The sequence below is a fragment of the Myiozetetes cayanensis genome, unplaced genomic scaffold, assembly GCF_022539395.1.
Source record: "Myiozetetes cayanensis isolate MyiCay16 unplaced genomic scaffold, myiCay2020 scf5-8, whole genome shotgun sequence".
Taxonomy (NCBI): Eukaryota; Metazoa; Chordata; class Aves; order Passeriformes; family Tyrannidae; genus Myiozetetes; species Myiozetetes cayanensis.
Window position 1 is genome coordinate 74,228,001 of NW_026087742.1, and position 27,955 is coordinate 74,255,955.

The 27,955-nt window shown below is 36.9% G+C and overlaps 1 protein-coding gene across 2 annotated transcripts in view; it reads left to right on the plus strand.

Moving 5' to 3' along the window:
• The window catches only part of GPC5 (glypican 5), a 629,773-nt gene that overhangs the window by 329,806 nt on the left and 272,012 nt on the right, over positions 1-27,955 (plus strand). For both annotated transcript variants that reach the window (XM_050334039.1, XM_050334038.1), the window contains exon 7: positions 8,337-8,499. In XM_050334039.1, coding sequence (XP_050189996.1) covers positions 8,337-8,499 — 163 coding nt within the window. The remainder of the gene's footprint in view (positions 1-8,336; positions 8,500-27,955) is intronic.

Genomic DNA, 27,955 nt, shown 5'->3' on the forward strand with positions numbered 1-27,955 from the left:
TTATCTAGTTTCCTAAGTTCTAGTTGTTAACAATGAAAATGTTTGGTTTGAAACTTTTTTCCAGAAAATTTATTTCTGAAATCCTTGGTGTGCTTGTTCAAATGAGCTTTATTTGGTCACGTATGCCACGTTATTTAAATCAATCCTTTTTCTTATTTTTGTAAGATTTCAGTCGTTTATTAAACCACTTGATATTAAGCTGTATAGAGTTTCACATATTCTGTTCTGGAAAGGCAGAATTTTACCTTCTGAAAAAGAATGCTATTTCAGTCTACCATTACAGATGAAGAAAATGGTTGAATATATGTCATATCTATTAGTATCAACCCTTGCCAAGGGAAAAAGGTCTAAAAATTCACATGAGGATAAGTTAATGACAAAATTATTTGCAAATTACCTGAAAAATTATTTGCAATGTCTAGTGAAGGGTGTTATACAGATAACCTTGAAATTAATAAAATGAAATAGATGAACAGAAAAGAACAGTGAAATAAAAAAATACAAGCACATCCATGGTTCTAAAAAACAGATATGGAAAATTCTCATACTATAGGTTTAGATGTATTTTGAATGAAATTTTGTTGTTGATTTTTTTTCTGAAATTTATGTTTCCCTTTCATTATTATAACCATCTATTTCTGCTTGTAGCTATGCTGTCTTCATGGATGGGTGAAACAGGCGAAGAACATTAGTCTCTAAACATTAATTATATATAATGTGACTTTATTCTGTTACTTCAACTACCTAGACAGAAATATAAGTACAAAGTATTGTTCTGGGGTTTAATTTTGCTCTCATTTGTTATCATAGAAATGTCTAACTCGTTTACTTAATTTTCTGAGGTTGATTTAAATATACAGTAAGATGTTGGCAAGACATGCATTTTTAAGGCTGAAAATACCTAAATATTTTTTAAACAAATCAAGTTGATAGTATGCATAACTGTGGTGGCAGGGATTGCACCAAGGGATAAAAGCCAAGCTTTTGCTCCTGAATTTACTTGGAACGTGTCGTAACTGGAAGGAAAAGTAATTGCTCATGATGAACTCATGTGAGAACCCAAGTTGAAAGATATAAAGCAGTATTTTTATATGTAAAAAATTAAGGAAAGGATATTTGTTAATGGACAACTATATTAAGAAGCTGTACCTATATGGCTAAGTAAGAAGAGGATGATCTGCGGTGCTTACAATTAACCTCCTTAATAAAGAGATTTACCTTAGAGAGAAACTGGTTGGAAAAGAGATATAAGTTAAAAAGACTGAGAAATTCAGTATCTGTTGCTGTAGCTTATTGTTCAGTTTTCTTTTATTCAGCACTGCAGACATCCTGAAAAATTGTATGTGTTGTATTAAATAAAAATGGTCAGGGACTACAAGTGTCCTACTACCTAGAGCAGAATATCCACATCCAGGCAGCTTGTTAGGAACAGTCTGTAGACTATGCTAAGGCTCAAACTGGGATCAAGCATTTTTGTGGAGAGTGATATTTGGGTCTGTTCAAATCTGTGATGGCCAGGAAGAATGCTAATGATGGAGCAAAATGTACAGTGTATGTTTGTGCTTGGTCCCACTGTCTCACTGTGTTGGATTGTACCTTTAGTGAAAATTATTAGTCATTCCTACTTAATTCAGCAATTCTGTGAAAATTCTGTTTCCTTACAAAGTGGTTTTGAATGCTACATAAATACTGAGAAAAAATGCCTGGATTTTGAAGTAGCAGTGTAATAATAAGTTGGGGTAATTCTTATTTCTACTATTCAGGTAGCAACTGTTTTGATCCTGAGGTAGTAAAGTATATCAAGAAAGCAAAAGGTTAGAGCTGTGTTGTACAATGCTGGCATTGTGCTAGCCACCAGAATTTCAGGCTGCTATTTGGTTGGTGATGTTATGGAAAAGAATGAGTTTTCAGACTTGAAACAGAGTTGTAGCCCTGGATCTCAGGCAGAAAACAGTGGGTTTGACATAGCAGTGCAAGTATTGCTTGTATTTTGTGTATCATTTCAAAGATATAAAGGCTATAGCTGATTAGAAATTTCATTATCTCTCTTGAAATTTCATTGAAAAAATAAAAAAATAAGAAAGGAGCTGATGTACCTCACATAAAGCTACAGCTTTTTTTTCAAAAAAATCCACACAGGGCACTATCATGAGGGAACTACAAGAGTTGTAATACTAGTGATCTAAATACAAATCTCCAATAGAAACTGGACTTCTAATTTAGAATGTGCATTTTTGTTGAGAAAATGAAACCCTGCAGGATATTCTGGCTACAGATGTATGAGTAGTTTTTTTAATGAGATCACCAAAGAGAAAAGCTGTACTTTTAAGTATTCAGGTATGTAGTGCTAAGAGGAAGAAAAAAAAATTAGCATCTTTTATTCCTCTCATTTTCAAGAGTTCAAGACAGGAATACTTATAGAAATAATTCTTCTGGATTTGATTTGATTAGGTAAATTGGATTCACTGCTGGCATCCTTTTAGATTCCCTCAAGAAGCACTTATGGTGCACACATGAATCACAGAATCACAGAATATGCTGAGTTGGAAGGGACCCACAAGGATCATCGAGTCCAACACTCAGCCCTTTACAGAACCATCCCCAGGAGTCGTGCCATGTGCCCGACTGAGAGTATCATCCAAATGCTTCTTGAACTCTGTCAGGCTTGGTGCTGTGACCACTGCCATGGGCATCCTGTTCCAGTGCCCAACCTGGGTGAAGAACCTTTTTCTAATATCCAACCTAAACTTCCCCTGACACAACTTTAGGCCATTCCCTTGGGTCCTGTCGTGGGTCACCACAGAGAAGAGATCAGTGACTGCCCCTCTTCTTCCCCTCACAAGGAAGTTGCAGGCTGTTATGAAATGAAAGACAGGAAATACTATGTCTAAGCTTAGTTCATATTGAATGTAACAGAGTATCAACATATTTGTATTGAAATAGAATATCATAAAATTCATAGGCAATCAGTGTTTCCCCTGAAGGTATATGATGTGTAGAATAAGTAAATAGGATACTAGATTTTTGTATCATATCAGCTTTGATTGTGCAAACATAGACTTCCTTGCCTTTCAGTGTTCGTCATTCATTACACATTGTCCTTGTTTCAGCAGGGATAGTTATTTTTCTTCTTAGTAGCTGGTATTGTGCTGTGTTTTAGGTTTAGGGTGAGAATAATGTTGATAACACAGTAACATTTTAATTGTTCCTGAGCAATTCTTACTCTGTTAAGGACTTTTCATCTTCTCATGCCACGTTGCCAGCAAGCAGGCTGGAGATGCACAAGAAGTTGGGAGGGAACACAGCTGGGACAGCTGACCCCAACTGACCCAAGAGATATCCCATATCATATAAAACCGTGCTCAGAATATAATCTGGGGACAGTTGGCCAAGGCCTGGTGGCCCACTTGCTTGGGTCATCAGTCAATGGGTGGTGAGATTGTGCATTGCTTGTTTTGCACATTATTTTATCCTTATTATTTTCCTTTCCTTTCATGCCCAATTACACTATTTTTATCTCAGCTCCTGAGTTTTACCATTTTTCTGATTCTCTCCCTTATCCCACTGAGGGAGACTGAGTGAATGGCTATCTGATATTTAGCTGCCTGTTGAGATAAACAACAGAAATTAAATAATTTGTAACTTCCTGCAAGCACAAGAAAATAAAAATTAATACAGTCTTCTCATTAAAACCATATTCAGTTATATGAACTAATGCATTTTTGAGAGGCAGAGGGGACCATTTTGGTGTACTTTAACCTCATGTATACCCCACCCTTGAACTCCTGAATTAATTCATGCTTTAAGACCAAAAAATGTTTGATCAAAAAAAAAAAAAAAACCCCACAAAAAACCAACATAACTTACCATCACTGTTCATAATTATTCTTTATTTTTGATAAATTATTTTTATATAGAACAACCTGCATATTTTTTTAATGTATAGAGTTGATAGCATAGATTTGTTTGATTAACTAGGAATGTGTAAAGAAAATATTTTTATTTGGTTGCTATTTTCATATGCTTTGGCCAACCAAATCCATTAAATTGTGTTTGTCATGTAGATGCTTACAAGGTTTATAAGGCTGGTTAAATAAAATTCTTGAGGTCAGGTTTTTTGGGACGCACTGCAGGATGAGCTGCTTGGTTAAAAAAAAAGTTTTTTTTGTTCCATTTTAATCACTGTAATAGAGCTCACTTCTGTGCCTTCCTTTCTGAACAAAGAAAATGAGAATGGGATTTAGGAGTAATATAACAACCCTAATCTGACTTAGTATTCCTATTTCTGTCCCCCAAGATATCCCATTAAAATCTTTGGCTAGAACACTGCTCTTAGTAATTCATAGTCTGCTGGCTACCCCGGACACCCACAATTATTTTACAGAACAGAATATTTTGTCTTCTAATATGCATGTAATATAATATTTAGACTTGCAAATTTACATTTTTCTGTATTTTATTATAGTATGTGTTTAAAAATTCACTCGATTGCCTCACTTGCCAGATATGATATTTTCTTAGACAGTTTGTCACTTCTCTTTGTTATTTTGTAGTTTTCCAGTTCCTGTGGCAGTAAAAGATTTATCATTACCCTTTTGTTTTTTATATTGCTTTCCAGATCATCAGTAAAAGTCTTACATAATCTTGAAAGATTACTAAACCCTATAGGACTGTATAACAACCATACATCTTTAGTGATAATTTTCCCAGTTCTGCTTAGACTCTGAGATTTGCAGAGCAGTTTCAAGGACCCTCATAGATGCCTCTGTTCTTGCTGCAAGCAGTTTATTTTCTTACCGAAATGTTACATAGTACTGAGTCATGTATTTACAGAACCCTGTAAGTACTTTATTACAACAGTGTAACTTCTGTAAGGCAAACATTTACATTCTAAAAGAGAAAATATCACAAAATTTATCAGTGATATTTTTTTTTGATATTATAACCTGGTTCAGAACTGCTGTTTGTGTCAACGGAAGCATTCCACTAAGACATCAGTGAAAATGCCAAGGGGTATTTAGTCAACTGAGCAGTGAAAGATCTAGGGGGAAGGCCAAACTTCCTAAAGCTACATAAACAAGGTGTGAAGCTGCAGACTCCCGAGGACCTTACACCCAAATCATTCATCTGTGCACATGTACCATAATAGTGGCACACAAATTTTCTGTGACAATAAAATGCCATCAGCAGAGGACAAGTTTTAGATATCAAAATCTTACTTCAATAAACTTTCATCAAAATTAAGAGAAAGATCCAACACTGGTGAACTAATCCTTGCCATAATTCAAACTAACATGATTGCCAACAATATTTGCTGTTATTTTAATTGAAATTGAAAGAAAAAAGTATGTGAGTAAATAAATTCATGGGGTTTTGGGTTGGGGTTTTTTGAGACAAAAATTTGGTAGAATGGAATTTTTTTTTTGTCTAAAAAGAAAAGAGATTATTTTAGACTGTGACACAATGGGAAGAACATTCACTGTACTTTTGGGGGGGTATAGAGTACACAGCTAGTAACCCTCCTTATTCATTTGGAAGACTCAGTAATTGTATACAAAATACTCCAGTTATAACATGTAATTGTGCTCAACTTAAATAATAACTGTATAAAAAGTTCAGCATAACAGAATAATTCTTTTAAATGCCTTTTATATTTATTTATAATGTGAATCAATCTAACTTTGAAGAAGTACATGGATTGTATACATTTAATAAAGAATTTGTATTAGATCCAAGTCTTGCTTAGAAGAGAACCAGCAATGAGATTTCTGAACTTATATGGTGACAATATTTCTTCTTGTACAATTAAGGAGACTGAAGAGATTAACAAAGCCCAAATAAAAAATGATCTTGTTTATTCTTTAATCTCTACTTTTTCAAGTACAATAAAAAGTTTGGGAAAAATTGAAGATCACTTTTTCAGTTATAAACCTACCTTTAAAAGAATATAGTGGGGTCATCTGGGTTTTCAGGTTTCTAGTTTTAAGTTAATAAAGCACAATAAGACAAAAAGGGGGAAAAAAAGAGAGGAAAGAGAAATGACTAAGTTGGGCTAAAATTTAAAGAAGCAGGAAAATATAAGACCTTATCAAGCCAATATATTTTTAAGACTGAGATACAGAGCATAGAGGAGGATGCATGTTCTTGGGCTGAAATAATGTGTATGTGTATATATTGTGTACTATGGAAACTTTGGCAGCAACTAAAGTACCTGTCCACATTTAAGCCACAGAGCTCAGGGATAAAGAGTGCCTTATCATACAACTGGCTTTGGAAATGTGTCATGATTTGAACTGGGGCAAAAAATAAGAAAAGCGTGCTGTTTAACTGAATGTGGTTCATTAAACTGTCTGTGTTTTGTTTCCATAAATACTATTTGGGCAGAAGTATAGCGTGAATTACGCTATGAGCAGGGAACAGGGCAGCAATACAGAGGAACAACTTTTCCTCTTAGCTAGGTAGTTTGTCTTTCAAGTAGCATATAAATGCCTAATAAAACCTTTGAATTAAAAGTGCTGCATAAATGGGTCCTGCTGATTCAGTGCTCAGTGGGATTCTCCTGCTCTTATGCAGTGTGGCAAGTGGTTTTTATAAAACTTTTGAGATTTTTATGAGTTGTAGTAGTCATTAGAATAATTTTTTTGTTGGGCACTATACAGCACTTAATAGATCAACTAGTCTGGGAAGCAACACCTCAATCTGTAAATCAACTCATATCTTGGTTGAAAATATGAACCCAGTATAAACAACAAAGCAACCATACTTTTGAAGGTATAAAACAACTGAGTCTGTTTCAGACTAATTAGTAGCTACTTTCAAGAGAAAGAACTATCTCATTATTAAATTAAAGAATCTGAGCCAATGAAATTTAAACCAGTGTAAAGAAATCCTGCTAGATTGAAGCAAGTGTAATGCACAGGCCTCCAATAACTGATATTTTGGATGAGATAAAGTTATAAGAATTCTTAACATTTGTAAGAACCTGGTTCTTTAGAGATTGTGATGTCTATATGTATCTGACACATAAACTGAACTGAATATCGATGGTCAAGAGGGCATATTGTGCATGTTTGTATGCATGACAGTCCTACCACCTAGTATTTAAAAACTGGATGACAGCAGCTGTACCTTTGATAAATGAGAGACATTAACATTATTCAGGTGATTATTCAGCACAGCCCAAAGAATGGAGAAATGTGTTGTTAAACTTTGAGATCTCCAACAGTTGTCTTATAGACCATCACTGGCCATTTTCTATGGTGATAAAAGGGAGCCAGAGGACAAGCTTCTGTACTGGACTCAAATCACCTACACTGCTTAGGCAGTATCACCTATCCCTTTGCTTTATTTTAAGTCACCTTTATTAGTTCTGCCAAAACAATGCCTGGATGTAATTTGGAAATAGTCCTCTCCATGCTAGCACTGTCTCTGACTGTGCTAGCTTGGTGTGCTTCTCCTTGGTCACACATTTGATATTGTCCCAAGACATTTTTTTTCCCTTCAGCTTCTACCAGCTGTCAATATGACACACCCAGAGCACTCAAATATATTTTGGATTCAGCAATACAGAGCTGCAACAGAGCTCTCATACTATTTCAGACATGTCAAACCAAAAAATTCACACCAAATAATAAATGTACCCTAAGTCTCGGTAGACACCATGTGGGTCTTAAAAGATCTAGGTCCAGCTGCTTTGTAGCACAGGTGCTCTCTGTCTGCTTTAAGTGTACCTATAAGAAAGATGGTGACAAACTTTGTAGTGGGGCCTGTTGCGATAGAAAAATTTTAAGCTGAAGAAGGACTGATTTAGACCAGGCATAAGGATGAGGATTTTTATAATGAGGGTGGTGAAGCACTAGAGCAGGTTGCCCAGGTAGTTGATAGATGCCCCATCCCTGAAAATAGTCAAGCTCAGGTTGGACAGGGCTCTGAGCAACCTGGTCTAGTTGAAGATGTCCCTTCTCATTTTAGGGGAAGTTGGACTAGATAGCCTTTAGATATCTCTCTAAACCATACTATTCTATATACCTATTCATTCCACTTGGCCTCTGGGCCAGAAATTGCTGCCTGATCTTCTTTCTATAGTAATAAAGACACAGACAATTTTTATTTTTATAAAATTAATAATAAACTATACATCTCCAGATACCACTCTTCTAAATCTGTCTATAAGCCATGGTAAAAGAACATGAAAAAAAAATCAGAATTCTCATTCTGTTGACCCTGGAATTTCCTTTTCAAATCAGATAATTACTAGAGAGACATATATGAAATTTTGGTACTCACTGAAGCTCTCCTTATGTACTACTAACTTGCATACTATATCTTGTCTTCAGCTGTTGCAGGGCAAATCATTTCCAAAATATGATAAATGGGATCTCCAACAAACAGGCAGCGGTGGAGGTGTAGATGAACAAATAAGTGGTGATTGTGATGATGAAGATGGTTGTGGAGGATCCGGAAGTGGAGAATTCAAAAGAGTCCTGAAAATCACAGACTGTAAGTGCATGATTCTGTTTCCTTCATACATTTAAATAGCATATTGGCATATTTTCCACCAGCACATACCACTGAATTATCTTGGAAAAGATGTGGAAAAGTTGCCTGCATAATGCTTCCAAGATTTACAGAAACAGGCCTGCACTGGTAGGATTCCTGTGAGCATGGTATCAGTATGAGTATCAGTTTCATTGTAACTCATGTTAAAACATACTTGGCATAATATAAGACTGGTTTCAACGTAGTATTTTAGTCAAATAATAGGTATTACAGTGACAGGTCCTTTTGAGTTACTGCTTTTAACATAAGAGATTTGGCAGTTAAAAAGAGAAATTGTACTAATTTTTAATGGAACTGTGGCAAAATATGATGTTTAGTGCTGGTAGCTGCATTTCAGAGAGAACCATTGGAAATAATGTACTAAAGAACTCAACAATAATGTTGCTAGTGCTTCTTACACCTTTCTGTTTTCCTTACTCTTTTGGTGTGGGGTTTTTTGGTTTTTTTTGAGTGGCTGGGTTTGTTTCTTTGTTTGTTTGTTTATGTTTTGGGGTTTTTTGTCTCTGAAACACATAATAATTTTCTTTAAAAAAATCATGTGATTGTACACTTCAGTGGCATGGAACTCCAATCAGGAGCAAACAAGTAAGTTAACAATTTCTGTGAATCAGGACATTTGTCTACATCTCTTATTTCTGTTCCCAGTGTAGAAATATAGGAAGAGAAGGTGGGAATAGATATGATTAGCATTAAATTGCCTTTCTGCATTTTTTTTTCTGCATTTTGCATTTTGCATTGCAAAATTCAATGCTAACAGGTAAGAATTCAAGGTTGGTGTAAGTGCCAAAATTTATCTATACGTACTAAATTTGAGAATGCTCTGTGTTTTCAGGCTTAGATGAGAACCCCAGATCCTTCCTGACTTGATAGTGAAGAGGCAATTTAAAAATGTGGCCACAGAGAAGCTGTAGTGTATGTTTGCCTAATTCTGATTGAACAGCAGGAAAAATGAGACTGAACATTCTGGAGCATGCCTTAACAAGACAGTTTAGAGTCAGCCTCAGATCCTCTTGAATGGATACTTAGTCTATACATTTTCAAGTCCTACTTAGAGGCCCTCCAGATGGGATTTTGAGAGATCTCCAAAAAAGTTTGGACACTTACTTCCTGGGAGTGCCCTTGAAGATTTGACTTTGAAAAAAGAAGCTAGAGATCAAATATTTAAAACCAGATGTTCTTTGGAATGCTGAGTATATTATATCTATTTGATAATGACACTCTATGGTATTGAAAGACTGTAAAATAGTCTTAGAATATGACTAGAGCTATTAAGAAAGTATTAAATGACAAAAGAACTGCAAGAACAGTATATTTCATTTCAGCCTCTTCTACTGCATTAGAATTTTCTTTATATTGATATATTTAGTGTCATCTTTTCAAAATGTCAAAATTATAATTAGCCTTCATATTCTCTTTATACTGCATGTCTTATAAATTTCTAGAATTATAAGCTATGGCATAGGCACAGTGAAGCTTGCATATAATAGTGTCTCATTTGAACATTTTCTAAGAAATAGAACAAAAATATGAATCCATACTGTTCAATATTTTGACTGGTGTATAAATCTTGAGTTACTAGTACCTTCCAGCTGTTGTGATTTTATGGATTTTTGCTGGCATATATTTATTATTTTGAATTCCCCTTAAAAGTTGTCTTGAACGTATACCGGAAAGAGTCCTACTTTGTTCTGGGATATCAGATGTGGACTGTTCAAGAGAGCTGTTAAAACATTCCATTTAGTAAGAATTTTGTTACAGTATAGGCCAAGAATTTTTTTTTTTTTTTCAGAAATCACTGAAGTGTATGTTTAAGGTAAATTAAACAGCAGCTTGAAACATTCTTCTTTCGCATCACTCAGTCCTACTCATCTGAGTAGGACCTTGGGAATGTAAAGTTAAATTCAAAGTGAAAAAAAGTAAAACAAATACATTTTAGTAAGCAGACAAATTTATCTTCTCAAGATTTATGATTTTATGTGACAAATTAGAACTAAAAAAAGTATAATCAGAATTTAAGCTATTTTTAATGTCTTATATTTATGTAATTTATATATAATTTTATGTAATTTTCTTAGCTTCAGGTTTCAACTGGTATCAATTTAAAGCTAAGTCAGACTCTAAACTCCTTGTTTTTAAACTGCAAAGCTTTCTTAGTGCATTTCTCTATATAAAAATAAAATACAAAGAGACGTCTGCCTTCTTTTTTTTATACCATATCATTGCCTTTTGAACATGTGTAGGATATTCAGACTTGGAAGGAACACAGAGGAAGGGAGGGGATGTATTTCTGCCAACATAAAATTCATGTAGCTTCTGAAGTGAAAGATTAATTATTTCCACACTCAGGGCTAGAGACGTAAGAATTGGTTTTGTTTAGTGCTGGAGACTGACAAATGTGTGGTGACAACCTTTAGGTTTCAGAAGGCCAATGAAGAGGTTTGGTATTTGTGACTCAGAAGTGATAGCCCTAGCATTATGCTAGTACTTAAAATATATTTTGAAAAAATCTGGTTTTCATACCAAACAGTCAGTCACCACATTACATTCAATGTTTCAAAGTGCTACAATTGTGCTGACTGGTTTGCTCTTTCAGAAGTACTTTTAAAATATAGTAAATTGGTGCAGTTATTTGAAAAAAATGGTACTAGAAAGGATAGTGTACTTTAAATGTATAAAATAAACAGCAGTATAAAGTCTTGACACTTCATTTGCTAGGTTTATTCTACTCTAACACAGGAGCTCCCACAGGACTCTTTCATGCGTCACAATGAATTACCTTTTCAAAAACCCCTGCAGAATGCAACAGTAATAACAACAAATACTTATCAGCTATATATTGATTTGAATCTGTTTTCATATAGCTCTGTGAGGAAGGGCTAATCCTGGAATCACTCCTCTGAGGTTCACAAAGCCATCTATCACAATTCTCATAAGATTTTTAGCAAGACCACTGATTTTCAAAGTGCTCTACCAGTGTTTTGTCTGTCTTTGCTGATTTTGAATTTCAGCACAGATGTTTCTTTACTACAGTCAGAGATCTCCTAGATCAGGGCTCAAATATGTAGAAATATCGAGGGTGTGTTTGTGATTAAGGTATATAGAGATGAACCTTTCTTGATTTTTATCTCACCTGATATTCATCCTGTCTGAAGAAAGAAGTCTACAAAATGTTTTATTTCTCAAACTACTGAATCTGTAAATTATTATTTTCTTCTTCAGATTATGCAATAGAGATAAAACAGCTTGGAATAGGCTTTATGTTTGATCCCCATATAAATAAATCAGTCTGTGTCTCTAATCTGACATTATACTGCATTCTCAATTCTCAAACATCCTTTCTCCTCTTTCTACTCCTTCACGCACTTCAATAGTTTTTTTTTTCTCCACTTTTAAATCTGATTCTGATGGCATATTCTGTGACAAAAACTACTTGAAGCTGGCAATAAAATCTCCATTATGATGTTTGCCATCTGTTATATTGTTTTAAACTCTCATCTGCATTCCGTGCTACCTCAGTAAAGACAGACATCCCTTATGTCTGAGTAGGATTTCAGGTTTTACTTACACACAAGAGTATTCTTCCTAATCCCCAAATGTTAATGTGAGGTGTTCTTATTCAGGTGTCTTTGGAAGGGCTACATCACTTCACTGTTTATAGTTCACTCAGTTTAGAACATCTAAATTCTATGAAAAACAAATAAGAAAAATAAAAGTTCTTTCTGTAAACACCAAACTTGGTCTAAATATGGCACTAACTTCTAATATTTGCATTTATACTTGGATTTTATACTGTATTTGTGGAATGGATATTATTAAACATCTCTTGTTTAGATAGAAGACCTGGAATTTAATGATGGTACTTGATATATTTCAATAGAATTGAGGGTAGACTTTTTTTTAATATTACAAATCTATCCAGAAACAGTCTGTGTATATTCCCCATCTGAAAATTCTATCTATAGCTGGTGCTTTGTCTTTGAGACATATCTTTGAGACTCCGCCTTGTGGAGGAGGAGTGGGAAATGAGGGAACTCACAGAACAATCCACCCCATTTTGAAATAGGGAATAAAGCCTTGCCCCATTATAGGGCAAAAATTTTCACACAGAAGATGTTTTTCCCCTTCACCTTTCTTAAGAGTACCATTCATAATTAATTTTATAGTCCACATTAGAAAACTTGATGTATTATTTGCTGTCAGGTCTGTGTGAGCAAGGACTGTATCTGTACTTGGCTTTCTGCGCTTCTGTACTTGCTTCTACGCTTTTTGGCTTAAAAGTAGGTGAAATAAGGAAATGGTATATTACTTTTTCATTCACTACATAACTTCTTGACTGAAACAACTTAGAAGTGTCTACATATCTGGAAGACCAACCACAAGAAACTGGGTTTTTAATCCCTCTCTCTATCCAAGGAAACAGCTTGGAGGGTGTCCATGCTGGTGAAAAGTTAGAAGGAAATGCATGAATCTGTGGAGAGGAGTGAGCTTTCCTGTGTTCTCCAGGCTGATAAATTATTCTTTTTTTACTCCATTACCATATAAAGTGTCTATCTCTACCAGGGTATCAACTTTATTCCAAAGTATAGCAGATTAGTCTAAAGGTATTTCAGATGACACACAACCTGAATGATACACTGACCACACAATACCATATACTGTACTTCTCCAGTTTGCTATTCCAAAAACGAGCTGTTGAAGAGCTGTAGCCTTCACTGGAGAATCCAGATCAGAAAAGGATATACTGGAGTATATCCTCTCTGATCAATTTTGGGAGGCATTAAGCAGTAGGGAAGAGGGTTTTTTTGGAAGTTGCTGAAAACTGGGAAGTAGTAAGTGAGAATTTGTTCAACAGGCAGTGCTGTACTCTAGCACTTTTGTAAGAGTGGCACTGGCTACTTTTCATTCTACTGCTGGGGAAATAAGAAAGCATTTAGGACATTCTTTATCCAGATAAATAGCTGTGACATCTATTATCTTATTAATTTTCCTCAATAAATACATAAAAATGAATGAGAAAGCAATAAACATTAGTATTTTGCTTGAAGTTTGTTCCTTTACTGACAATCATGAGTGCAAATATTTATCCATTGGTTCAATGAAATAAAACCTGTAGTAAAAGGCTCCAAATTTCTGGCAACTTCAGAATTAGTGATAATATTATAAAGTAATTCCCAGCAAAACATAACCTCAAGTTATGAATGCAAGTCATTTGTAATAATTGCACTGCTCTGATGTGCTGTTTCAGACCAATGAGGGTGCTCATTAAATGCTATATGATAATTTAAAACCTTTAAAGAGCAATTGTGCTTCTTTGTTTGTGCTTTGGTAGCCTGTGTCATAAAAATCTTCATGTGGATCATAACATGTTAATACTGGACAATACTGTTACAAAATATGAAATTTTATATTATCTGACTTTAATTCTGCCTCTTTGTGAATTCCCTCAGCAAATCTTAGGTGGAATACTGGTCAAGGTTATTCCTTTAAAAAGCATCATACTGCAAGTACACTCTCTCCCACTTTTACTTATTTAGCTACTTTTACCTACCTTTACCCTGTTGAAAGTCTGTCTCTCTCTTGTCCAAAGACTGTTTAGTTATTTGGATAGAACAGGAAAAACTAGAGGGAAATAATAATCAGGCTAAGTCTCTAGAGCTGTGGCTAAAGCCATACAGCTGGCATGTGGAGTAGAACCAGAATTACCACTTCACTAGTGTCTGACTTCAGGTCTTTGTTGTTCTCAAAAAAAATTGAAAAGGTTTGTGTTTCACTTTGAAAATTGCATCAAGGAAATAACTCTTAAAGAGAAAATGTACCTTTATGTATTTGTTTTTCATACAAGACATTAAAAATCCTTATCTACTCTACATTAGGTTATGTACTATTTGTTTTTGCATGTGCATCTGATATATGCAAAATCAAGTTTAAATACATTTTTGGTTTATGCAAAGTATGGTTAATTGGAAAATAATAAGACTAATATGTTAGATTTGAAATTAGTTCTGACTGAGTTCTTTCCAAAGTCCATAGGCATCATTTCACCAACTTCATATGAGTTTGTATTTCCCAGAGAGACCACATAATCACTTTACTATGAGTTAAGAAGTTCTAATTATATTTTTAAATGAATTACTTTATAATAATACCAGTAGTCTGAAGTTACTTCACTCATTCTGAAATTACCAGAAATTTGGAGCTTTTGACTGCATTATTTTTACTGCCAACTATTATATTTCTAATAACTTCTGATTATTCCTTGGTTATAATTGAATAAATATTTTTTTCTATTTAATGTGTTGTTTGAAATGTGTTTCATAATACTGCAACTCTTGATCACTGAGTTCAAACCACCTTTACTGTTGTATCATATACTTCCATGAATACAGTGGATAAGAATTTTTATTGTTTTCCTCTACACAAAATAAAAATGAGCAAATTTTCCCACAGAAATATGTTCCTTTCAAGCAGTTTTGTTTTAAATCAATCCCTTTCTCAAGAGGAGTGATGTCATCATTAGTAGTGATGTCTAATCCTTATAGACCTGGGAGTTTTTGTTTCAAATAAGCATCCAAAAGCCAAAGTATTTTTAAAACACAGACTTCTAAATAGTCACTTTCATCTCCAGTTGCCCTCATGTGTGAATTTATTATGTCAAGGAGATCTTTCTTTGACTCATAATTTTGAATTTTTCTTTTGAAGTCTCTCCATCTTTTTTTTTTTTTTTTTTTTGTGGTTTTTTTTTTATTTGGTTTGGTTTGGGTTTTTTTGGTTAGGTTTTTTTGGAGGACAGCTATAGCCTCCTGTATGTTTCTTTTTACCCTTAGATTATAACCTTACTTTAATAACAATAGATACAGAGATGGGATTTCTTTTCATGAATCAAAAAATTTGGACTTCTGTTATAGTCACTGTAAGAAACATATCACCGAAAATAAGTAAACATGTGAGGACGCAATTCATTAGGCCTACATTAAACACATCTGTTAAGATAAGAAGAATTGTGTCCTTCAATCCTTATTTCTGTCAACTGGTTGTAAAAGGACTCAAACTTCAGTACCTCACTGTGCAGGTATCTAAAGTTAGTTAGATAACTCCTTCCCTAAGGAGTTATTTTGCTTTCATTCTGGTTTTGATTTAATTTTGCTTATTTTTAGATAAGGGTTAAATATTTTCAATGTACTTTACAGTCTTATTGTCAATATCACTATTGATTTGGTACAATAAAAAATAGAGGGGGCACTTGAAAATACAGCAAAGAAGATCTATAAAATGGAATTCATGTTGCCTGAAAGGCCTAGTTTGCTAGGAAAAGAAATCACTCCTGTTTTCAATCATCTGAGATGGAGAAAATGGTAAGTGAAGCAAAAAAATGCGTGAATGGCTGTGAATCTCACATTGTGTTTCATTGTCAGATTGTCTTAATATCTGTTTTACCTACTTCTTTTAGATTTTGAACACAAATGTAAATGCAAAACTACAACAAAGCAAAACTTTCATGGCCATTACATTACAAAGGAATTATTTCACTGAATTAAAAAGGAACTGTAAAACACTTTTCAACTCTACTTATGAAAGAATGTGCTCCTTTTTCAAAGTTGTGAATCTTATCAGACCGTTATCTTTCTATCTATTTCTTAAACAGATAGTAACCATCATGACACGGTTTTGGTGTCGGGAGGGGAGCCGACCAGCTCAGGGTTCGCAGCTCTGCTGTGTTTGCTAATAGTGGCAGGAGTCTGCAGGCTAGCTGAGACCTACAAGCGCCTGCGCAACCCGAAATAAAAGGAGGCGGGACACAGGTGCAGGTCAAGCATCAGCCAGGGCTGATCTAATTTTATTGAGGGAAAGCAGGGGTTTTTATAAGGTAGGGAAGAGAGAAGGGTCTGGAAAAAGGGGAGGAGGATGCAAATCCTCGTACAGGGATTGGATAACTGGGGATGAATAAACATAAGAGGGTGTAACTGGGGAATGGCTAACAACTAAAGCCCGCCAAACTGTTTGATTGGTAGGTACCTCACGGTATCCCTACCAATGGGGAGTTGTTGCTGTGCCTCGGGAGGCAAAGTCTCTGAGGGGGAGAAGAAACATAAAAATGGAGGTTCAACCTACATATAGGTTTAATACTCCAAAACGTTTTAAGCATTAAGTCCCAGGTGGTTGTACACTCTTTAGGGATGTCCTCCAGGCTACACCCATCCACAAATCATGCTTTCCACTCTGTAAATGATGTCTCCTCTGGTTCCTCTGGTGCAGGTTGTTCCCCAACACCATCACACCTTGGTTTACTCAAAGGTAATTTATAATAAAAGGTAGCTCTTGGGCCTCCAGCTCATGTGTCTCCAGTCTTTATTACATTCTTTTAAAAAAACCTAAGTCTGTGATCCTGAGAGTTCCCTTTGAAACCTGTGCAGAAACTTAGTTTCATATTTGCATCTTCAACTATTAATGATTAAAACTCCAATGCCTTACTAATCTTCTCAGTAATTCATGCTCAGACCATTTTTAAACTTTTGAATAAAAGACAATAAATTAATTTTTGTTTATTACAGAAACTTACCACTATCTTTTTTTCCTGAGAAATGGTATGTATGTGAGATACAACTCTATGCAGGATCCAGTTGTTAAAATCTGCAAAACATAGGTGAAAATATATATATATATATATTAAAATATAAATCATCAGAAGTGTCCTTAAGAATAGTAAATCTATTCTAAAATACTCAGTTATGATCTGTATTCTCTAAAGTAATGTTCTGCAAAATAGCAAGTGACTTTCCTTTTTCTTTTGTTCTTTTAAAGGGAAGTGGTTAGGCATCTGTATCATTCCAAACTGGCCTATGATTGTAATACCTCATTTCTAGAATTAGTCTGCTAATAGGCAAAAATATCTGTTTTAACTTCCTGTAATGAAACATCTGTAAAAGATAGTTCAGACATCTATTTGTATGGGTGGGACTCAGTTGCCTAGACATGCTGTCTTTTTAGCAAATTATTTCAGGAGTCTGTTTCATTTTGTGCTCACTAGTTTATTTTGACTGTATGAACTCTGTTTCCAGTCACTATAGCAGGAGCTAGCTCACATTAAACCTCATAGTCTAGATACCTACATTTAGATAAGTTAAGTTGGAGATAAATTTCACTTATAATGTTTTCAAAGGTTGGCTAACTAGAACAACCCTGCCAGATGTTGACCAGTAGCAGTGAGATTAGATGTACCAAACATGAGTCATTTTTCTTACTTAGAGCCCCATTAAGCAGACACTGCTCAAGGCCAGTAGACATGCTTGAGGAAGGGAAAATCTCCTGCTTCATTGTGATTTACCCAGTTGCAGAAACAGAGGGTTATGCCACAGCTCAACAGACACAGACTTCATCAAAGCATCCTTTGTGGAACTATGTAGTCACTGGCATTTTTTTATGTCAAATCCATTAGGTCTCTGAAAGATGGATCTTTTCTCCCATTTGGCTTCCTTTGTCAAGTTCTTGCTGCATGCAGTCATTCCCAGCTAACTGCTTTTACAGCAAAATCTGAAGTTAAGGGCCTCCTGTACAGACATATGATTTGGGCTTGTTATGAACGTAGATTAGATGGAAAGATATGTCAGATTACTAGAAAGGACATGGATCCCTTGTTTTTGTTTTATTGTCAATAATGCCCCAAGCATTATGGACATAAGTCAATCAATGCAATTTTGATTCAGGGCCAAAATGTCTCTGTGACCCAATCTGGAGAAACAAAAATGTAACCTTCACAACAGTGACAGAATGAAATAAAACATCCAAGAACAAGAAATTAGTACCAAAGAGAGGATTTTTTTTGAGGAAGTTGTCTGATTGAGATGTCTAAATGAGAACAAGTCTGAATAGAGAAGGATATAGAGAGATAAGAAGAAATGTCCTTGTACTCTACCTTTATTGTGTCTGTTCCTTTTTTTCAAATTTTTCCCCAGTGTTTATAGTCTTAAATAGAAATGCTCATATATGTAAGTCTCCATCTCCAAGGCCAAGGAGTGGATCCTGTGATCAGGTTTGGGATGTGAAAAAGTTTGTGGTCCTTACACAGTTGATAGTGATATAGAAAGTAAAATACTCTTAAGAGAGTCTTATTGATTGAAGCAGTGACATTTGGAAAATATGTCAGTTGTTAGACAGAATGGAGACATCTGGCTGTTAAAAAAATACTATTTCTGAAATACCAGGAAGCAAAATCAGAATACGACAATTGTTCTTAAAGGAAGAAGCTACATATGAGCTAAATAGCTGCAAAATAATCACTTAGTACATATTGTGTTGTTGCCTTACATAGATAAATACAGTCATTAGCAAAAAAAAAAAAAAAAAAAAATTAAAAAAGAGGAACTATTAATTAAGGCAAAGGCACCCTAATAAAATTGTTCAGCAAAAGCTACTTATAGACAAAAATACTGATCATACATTGTGACATGCAGAAGACCTTGAGATTTATTAAAACTTTGTTAAGGGTTGACTAGTTAAAAGTATACATCAGGGATGTAAGATGTAAGGCCCTAAAATCCCCCCAAGGGATTCATTAAAGGGGCCTTTGGTTCTTTTATACCTTGAGGCCATGCGTGGGAAAAATGCAATGATTTCAGGAGGTCAAAATAACAGACTTTTACTGGCATACTTTAGGAAAAAAGGGAACTTGGCAAAAATTTAAAACAAATATTCAATCAACATAAAGCATTTCAGAAAGCATTGACTTAGAAAATTTCAACCCATCCAGGTTTAAGTAACCTAAATATCAAAAGAGGACATTAGGAGAAGAAGAAGGAGTAAAGAAAGAGAGAGAGAGAATTATAGCTACCACGTTCAGTTCAGCACAGAACCAACTACCACAAATCCAAGGACAATAAGGCCATGGTGTTGGTTTTACTTGATCTGGACTCCTGCGGCCACTCCCCCCCCAGGAATCTGCCAGCCATTCTGGGCTGGTTTAAGGGCTCCAGGGTGTGGGGTGGGGCAGTCCTTGCTGTGTGCCGATGACTGACAGAGTTCTAAAGGCTCTCATGGAGATGGGGTTGTTGGGGGAGCAGAGCATCATTCCACCTTGGCAGAACTTAATCTGTCCCCTCCCACACACACAGAGTTGTTTCAAGCCAGTAATAACTTTTACTTTTTATTCTTTCACAGCTGGGGCACATAAACGCAGTGCAATAGCACACTGGGCACTGGTGTATCAGATGCCACACTGGGCTCATCTCTCTTTATCAAGGGGGAATCACTTTTGGAAGTGAGGTCAAGAGGACAGGCTGAGGAAGTAACCAGCTCATTTTATTCACTTGCTGTTTAATCCAGTCCTGGTCATGAACCAGCACTATGGACAGCCCTGTGGACTCAACTGAGAGACTCCTTGTGCATGCACACTGCAGAAAGTTTGACCTGTCAGATGGCAAAATCTGTTACTTTTTCTACATGTCTGTCTGCAGTAATTTAACAAGTGTTTGCTTGCAGATCTGCTTCTATACAGTCAGGACTTCACCTCCTCCTGTTCCTGTGCCAAGTATTTTGATGAATTCAGGGTTAGATCCTTTGAGATAGTCACCAACTACCCAAATCCCAGTAACTTCACCTTGTGAAAAATGGTCCCATGATCAATACCTGTGTAAACAGCTTCCACAAGAAAATGAAAAATTCCATAGGCACTAGAAATAAATGGGAACTTCTCATGGCCTGTGCTCAGCAACAATGTCCCTTTAAGGCTCATGTCAGTGGACTGAGAAAGTTGCTGCTTCTGCTTCCCTAGATTTGCTTCTTATGTGAATGCACTGAGCAAGATGTATGATGCATAATAACATAGAATATATCATTGAAAAGGAAAATATAATATATAATTGAAGAGGTTGTGATTAAAAATTGTAGCTCAGTAATATTTTTATGAAGTTATAAAGTAGTTTTCTACTAAAATTTCAAATTTAGTATTCAGTTCATTAACAACTCTCATTGTCCCCAAATCCATAAACATTAATTTATTTTAATGTGCAGCCATTTCTAAGAAATGCAAGTCATAAACTGTAAAAGAAAGTGTTTAGATATGGATTCAAGAAGAGAATAATCAGATTTCATTGCTCCTCTATTAAGCCCTATCTGTTGGGTTTTTTGGTCCTTTTTTATTGTTCCTCCCTTTTTCTAATTAACTACCATTTGTCATCTTATATCAACTGACATAATTATACGTCATTATGTAGGATACTAATAGCTCTACAAGCAGTTGCCTTACACATAAACTCTCGTGTCCAAATGGCCACTTACCAAAGGAGTGCATTTTAATTTCTCACCATTCATTGCTATTTCAATTGCTCTAAACAGAATAATTGAAGAACAGCAGGTGCTTTTTATTTCAGTTCTTTAATCTTGTTTCTTAACTTACCCTTTTAATAGCAATGTTCTTTCATGGAAAGAAGGCAATTAATTCTTCTCTATGCCAGAAGATGCCACTGTAACACTCAAAAACAATGAAGACTGATGTCAGGGGAGAAGGGTATGAATATTATCAGATACAGCATCTGATTGATTGCTCCTGTGAAGGTATTACTGTGAGTATCCTAAAAGGACAGGGTTTTAACTTGGTAAGAGAATGAGATTCTGCATTTTTTTTTCCAAAATGTAAATGAAAGCATCTACATATTGAGAATTAAAGGAAATAGTTATTTTATGTTATAATTTCATTAACTGTGATCCTAGTCGAGTATTTACCACCTTGGATATTTATGTGCTATAGCAGTGTACCAAACATTAATATGAGTACATGTTTTTTTTCTCCAAAGGATTTTTCTAGAAAGGATTTCCCCACTGTTTAATATACTGTATAAATCACTTTGAAAAAATAGCCTTTTTAGGTTGCTATTTCATTTTCTTCTACATCCAGTTAATAGCAGAGAGGTTTGAGATCATCTATCTATTGCAGTGTCATGGTTCTTTTTTTTCTTTTTTTTAATTCTTGTAGTAAGCAGTCCATCACTAGCTTTAGAAACAGGGCAGCCAAAAATATTTCCCCAAAAGGTCTCCCTAAAAGGATGCTTTATTTTATTATTTTATTTTATTTTATTTTATTTTATTTTATTTTATTTTGGTTTTTTTGATTTTATTATAAGAAAAATTTGAACATATTACCTCTTAACACCTATGCTACTTGCTGGTGACAAGGGAGAAAAGAAAGGAAATTTACTGTGCACCCCATGATGGTCAAAAAAGCTCAAATTGATAAAGAATTACAATAGGAGGAAGCACATTAAAAACACTAACTTTTAACAAACGCTGTATTAATTAATTGTTTATCCTCAGGGGTGAGGTGGTGTCTACTTAAAAAAGCAAGCAAATATATTCAGAGTGTGTGTTTATGTATGCTTTCCAGTGGCACACTGCAATCATAGAATCATAGAATCATAGAATCATAGAATTAACTGGGTTGGAAGAGACCTCCGAGATCATCAAGTCCAACCCTTGATCCAAGCCCACTGTGATTACCAGATCATGGCACTCAGTGCCACGTCCAGCTTTGTCTTAAAAACCTCCAGGGACAGTGAATCCACCACCTCCCTGGGCAGGCCGTTCCAATGCCTGATCACTCTCTCTGTAAAGAACTTCTTTCTAATATCCAACCTAAACCTCCCTTGACAGAGCTTGAGACCATGCCCTCTTGTCCTACTGCTGATTGCCTGGGAGAGGAGGCTGACACCCACCTGGCTACAACCTCCTCTCAGGGAGTTGTAGAGAGTGATGAGGTCACCCCTGAGCCTCCTCTTCTCCAGACTAAACAACCCCAGCTCCCTCAGCCTCTCCTCACAGGGCTTGTGCTCAAGTCCCTTCACCAGCCTGGTTGCTCTTCTCTGGACCTGCTCCAGCACCTCAATATCCTTCCTGAACTGAGGGGCCCAGAGCTGAACACAATACTCAAGGTGTGGCCTCACCAGCGCTGGGTACAGGGGAAGGATCACTTCCCTGCTCCTGCTGGCCACACTGTTCTTGATGCAGGCCAGGATGCCATTGGCCTTCTTGGCCACCTGGGCACACTGCTGGCTCATGTTCAGCTTCCTGTCGATCAGCACCCCCAGATCCCTTTCCACCTGGCTGCTCTCCGGCCACTCTGTCCCCAGCCTGTAGCGCTGCAGGGGTTGTTGTGGCCAAAGTGCAGGACCCGGCACTTGGCCTTGTTGAACTTCATCCCGTTGGAATCAGCCCAACTATCCAACCTATCCAGGTCCCTCTGTAGAGCCCTCCTGCATTCCAGCTGTTTGACACTCCCTCCCAACTTGGTGTCGTCTGCAAATTTGCTGATGATGGACTCAATCCCCTCATCTAAATCATCAATAAAGATATTAAACAGGACTGGGCCCAGCACTGATCCCTGGGGGACACCACTGGTGACCGGTCGCCAGCTGGATGCAGCCCCGTTCACCAGCACTCTCTGGGCCCGGCCCTCCAGCCAGTTCTTAACCCAGCACAGAGTGCCCCTGTCCAAGCCATGGGCTGCCAGATTTTCCAGGAGTATATTATGGGAGACAGTGTCAAAGGCTTTGCTGAAGTCCAGATAGACACATCCACAGCCTTCCCCTCATCCACCAGGCGGGTCACCTGATCATAAAAGGAGATCAGGTTGGTCAAACAGGACCTACCCCTCCTAAACCCATGCTGGCTGGGTCTGATCCCTTGTCCATCCTGTAGGTGCTGTGTGATTGCACTCAGGATGATCTGCTCCATAACCTTGCCAGGCACTGAGGTCAGGCTGACAGGCCTGGAGTTTCCCGGGTCCTCCTTGCAGCCCTTTTTGTAGATCGGTGTGACATTCACCAACTTCCAATCATCTGGAACCTTCCCAGTGAGCCAGGACTGTTGGTAAATGATGGAGAGTGGCTTGGCAAGCTCTTCTGCCAGCTCCCTCATCACCCTAGGATGGATCCCATCTGGTCCCATGGACTTGTGTGGATCCAGGTGGCTCAGTAAGTCACTGACTATTTCCTCCTGGAATACAGGGGTGCTGTTTGGCTTCCTGTCCCTGTCTACCAGCTCCAGAGGCCAGTTGTCCCAAGGGCCACCTGTCCTACTGGTGAATACTGAGGCAAAGTAGGTGTTAGGTACCTCAGCCTTCTCCTCATCCCTGTTAACTATGTTCCCCCCCAAGTCCAACGAGAAATGGAGGTTTTCCTTGCCCCTTCTTTTGTTATTAATCCACTGTCAGATGTGAATGTCATGAAATGGTCAATCAGAATGTATGTGTGAAATTTAAACAGCACAGGGTTTTCAGTGCAAAAGGTGGGAAAATATTACTCACAAACACTGTACAAAGTAAATTCTATGCCAGGTATTATCAATATTTTTTCTCAGTTAATATTTAAAGACTTCATGTCTTGAGGTCAAGCACTTTTGTCAACTAACATTTAGAGTTTATGATGTTTCCATGTGATTAGAAGCAGGCCCAGTTTAACTCTTTGGGGGTTGGAGGAAAGAAAGAGAGAGGTTTTTTTCAGTCAGTTATTTCATTATCTTTGTTGCCCTCCTTTAAACACATTCTAATATTTTTATGTCCATCTTATATTCTGGAGCCCAAAACTGCACACAGTACTTGAGGTGAGGCTGTATCTGTGCTGAGTACAGTGGGACAGTCACTTCTTTAGGCCAGTTACCTACACCGTGCCTAATGCACCCCAGGATGCAGTTTGCCTTTTCGGCTGCCAGGGCACGTTACAGACTTGTAGTGACTTTACCATCAACCAAAATTCCCAGATCCTTTCTTCAAGACTGCTCTCCAATCTCTTTTTTCTGAATGTATACATCCATCCATCCAGGAATGCATCATTCCAGGTGCAGAATGTGACTTTTTTCCTAGTCAGTGGTATCACTGCCCTGCAGTTTATTCTACCATGACCTCTCCGAAAGACTTTACCCTTGAGGAAATCAATGGCTCCTGATTTCATCGTCAGAAAACTTAATCAGTGTGCACTCAACTCCTGTGTCCAGGTCATTGCTAAAAACATTGAAGAGCACTAAAATTGAGTCCTGGGGAACACCTCTAGTGACTGACCACCAGACAGGTGTTAACTCATTTACCATAGGTCTTTGAGCCTGACCTTTCAGCCAGTTGTTCACCTATCATGTTATGTGTAGTCTAGTTGTATGCTGGACATTTTATTCACCAAAATTCTGTGAGAAATAGTATCAAAAGCATTACTAAAATCTAAAACAACTCTGTTCCCTGCCTTCCTGTAGTCCACTGGTCAAAAGTGATGTGTTTCCACATCCAACACATCTATTCAGCCTGTTCAATGTGCTTAGTCACTCCTCAGTTAGTAATACCTTTCCTCTCTTCAGCTACCACAGCAGAATTTGTCACCAGAATTCAGGAGTTACTATATGGAATAAAAGCCAGGTCTCTGTGCCGTGGTTTTGAAAGGCATGTTGAGCACTGCCAGGTGGTGAGGAAATTAGGCATACCTTTTACACCACTGAAATTTACGCCTTCATAGCAATCTTCATAAAATATTAGCTGATTACTCTGTCCTTTCGTTCAAATTTCTGAAGGAGTATGTAGGGAGGAACCAGAAAGGATATTTTGTCAAGAGACAGAATACTGAATAATTGATTACTCTGAGGCATTGGAGACAATGAATGCCTCCCTTCCTGCTCCTGGCCTTAGCTTTTATATCTGAGCTGACATCATATGGTCTGGAATATCCCTTTGGTCAGTTTGGGTCAGCTGGCCTACTTGTGTCCCCTCTCAGGATCTTGCCCTCACTAAGGAAGGAATGTTACAGTGCTGATGCTCAGCAGTGGCCAAAACACTGGTGTGTCATCAACACCCTTCTATGTCATCAACACCCTTCTAGCTACCACTGCAAAGCACAACACTGTGAGGGCTACTATGGGGAAATGAACTCCAGCTCAGCCAGACCCAATACAACTTACATTGTTAACTTATATTTATATAGCTAAAAGGTGAAGTATCATCTTAAATGAACTGGCAAAGAATTTTTGATGCACAAAACTTCTTTCCATTTTTGGCAAAGAAGCTAAAGTATATAAAATGTGTAGCCCATCTGTTACAATTGAAGGGTCTTTTTATCAGTAATTACAACAATTTTATTTGGAAAATAGGATTCATTCTACCCTAAATACAGCTAAAATTGTCTGTGAATGAAGGTATATTTGGAAATTAAATAAAACCCCCAAATCCCCTAATTTTGATATTAAAAAATACCTCACTCCATTTGTACCATAGTCTCTGGGTTTCATGTTTACTGGTGTTCACATGTATTATTCAGAAGCACCAAATATTAGGTACCTATGAGTCAAAGCATTTAGTATACAATAGAGAATTTTTTTGATGACTCATAGATAGGGCTAGTGATACAGACAGTGAATATTATGTCACTGTGCACATCAGTTTTGCAATGATAAACTGCTTATTTCTGCTTTTGCTGCATTGTATCCATCTTTATGTTTATCTATAAAAAAGTATAATGGATCCAAAATAATTTGTGATGAAGTGTTTAGTCACAGATGTGCCCATTTCTCATTTTGGAAAAGAGCAGTGGCAAATATTGTGAGAAAATGCTGAAAGTAATTAAAATTAAAGACTTTGATGGACCACTCCTGAATATTCCTTTTTATGAAATTATCTAAATTTCCCTGTATAGTGGGTTAACTGTGTGTGGATGCCATGTGCCCACCAAATCATTCTATCATTCCTCTCCTATGAGGAGAAAATATAAGGAAAGGCTTATAGGTTGATATAAGGACAGAGAAAGGTCACTCACCAATTACTGTCATGAGCAAAAATGACTTGGATATACTAGTAAAATGTAATACCAATGAAATCAGAGTAGGGTAATAAGAATTGAACTCAAATCTTAAAATACCTTCCACCCCAACTCCTTTCTTCCTGGTCTCAACTTCATTCTTGATTTTTTCTACCTCCCACTTCACCAGCAATGCAGGGGGATGGAGAACGGGGGTTGCAATCAATTCACCACATGTTGTTTCTGCTGCCCCTTCCTCCTCAGAGGAAGGACTCCTCACACACTTCCCCTGCTCCAGTGTGGGTCCCTTCCACAAGGTGCAGTCGTTCAGGAACAGACTGCTCCAGCATGGATCCCCCGTGGGGTCTGAAGTCCTGCTGCAAACCTGCTCCATCACAGGCTTCTCTCTCCATGGGACCTCAGGGGCTGCCAAGAACTTGCTCCAGTGCAGGCTTCCCATGAAGTCACAGCCTCCTTCAGGTATCCACTTCCTCTGGTGTGGGGTCATGCATGTGCTGCCAGTGGATATCTGTTGCTCCACCACTGACCTTCACAGGCCACAGGGACACAGCCTGGCTCACAGTGTCTACACCGCAGCCTGCAGGGGAATCTCTGCTCTGGCACATGGAGCACCTCCTCCCCATTCTTCTGCGCTGACCTTGGTGTCCTCAGGCTTGTTTCTGTCGCATATTCTCCCTCCTCCCTCTGACTACCATTGCAGTGCGGTTTTTTCACCATTCTTAAATACATTATCCCAGAGGCGCTACCACCATTGCTGATTTGGAGCCAGCTCACACTGGCTCTGTCAGGCAATGGGGGAATCTTCTACCAGCTTCTCACAGCAGCCACTCCTGTAGCCCCTTGCTACCAAATCCTGGCCATGCAAACCCAATAAAGAGTAATATTTAATTAAAATACAACAGAAACACAAAGCAGAAAGCAAGACAACATGCATGTACTTTTAGTTAATTTTTCAGTTTGGTTGGGAGTGTTTCCTCTAACAAATCAATTTTGATAAATCAGCTAAATCAGTAGTTTGTGTACAGGACAGCTACTGAAGCATGGTCATATAGCATATTTTATTAAGGTTGTGTCTGGCAATATCTCATGGCATTATGTGCAGAAGCATACGGCTTTTTCAGATGGTGATCTTTCTCTTTTTATTTGGCTATTTGTTTAAAAAGGTTCAATTTTCACCAAGATTTGTTCCTTTGAATTTGTTTTTCACTGAAAGATATCCTGTGGTTTTAGATTGTATACAGTCTTTGTAATCCAGTAATTAACTAAATCAGTATTTAAAATTGTAAGTATCAATTATTTGATTGAATAGTTTATTTAGCATACTAGCAGATTTAACCACTAGTAAATCAAGCAATCCTCAGTATTGAGAATGACAATCTCATATTAAAAGATAAAAAAAAATCCCTAGTTATCTATTCTTGTTTGCAATGTGAGTCTTTTTTTTCTTGTCATAGAAAACTGGAAAATGTTTCTTCGAAACTTTGACATGTCAATTTTCATTTTACTATCTGTGCTTCATTTCTCACTGTGACCTAAGTATTTAGTGAGTCTTCAGGATTGTGTTCATTTTTACATGGAAGATAAACTGACACTGAAATAACCTTTTTTTTTTTTTTTTTTTT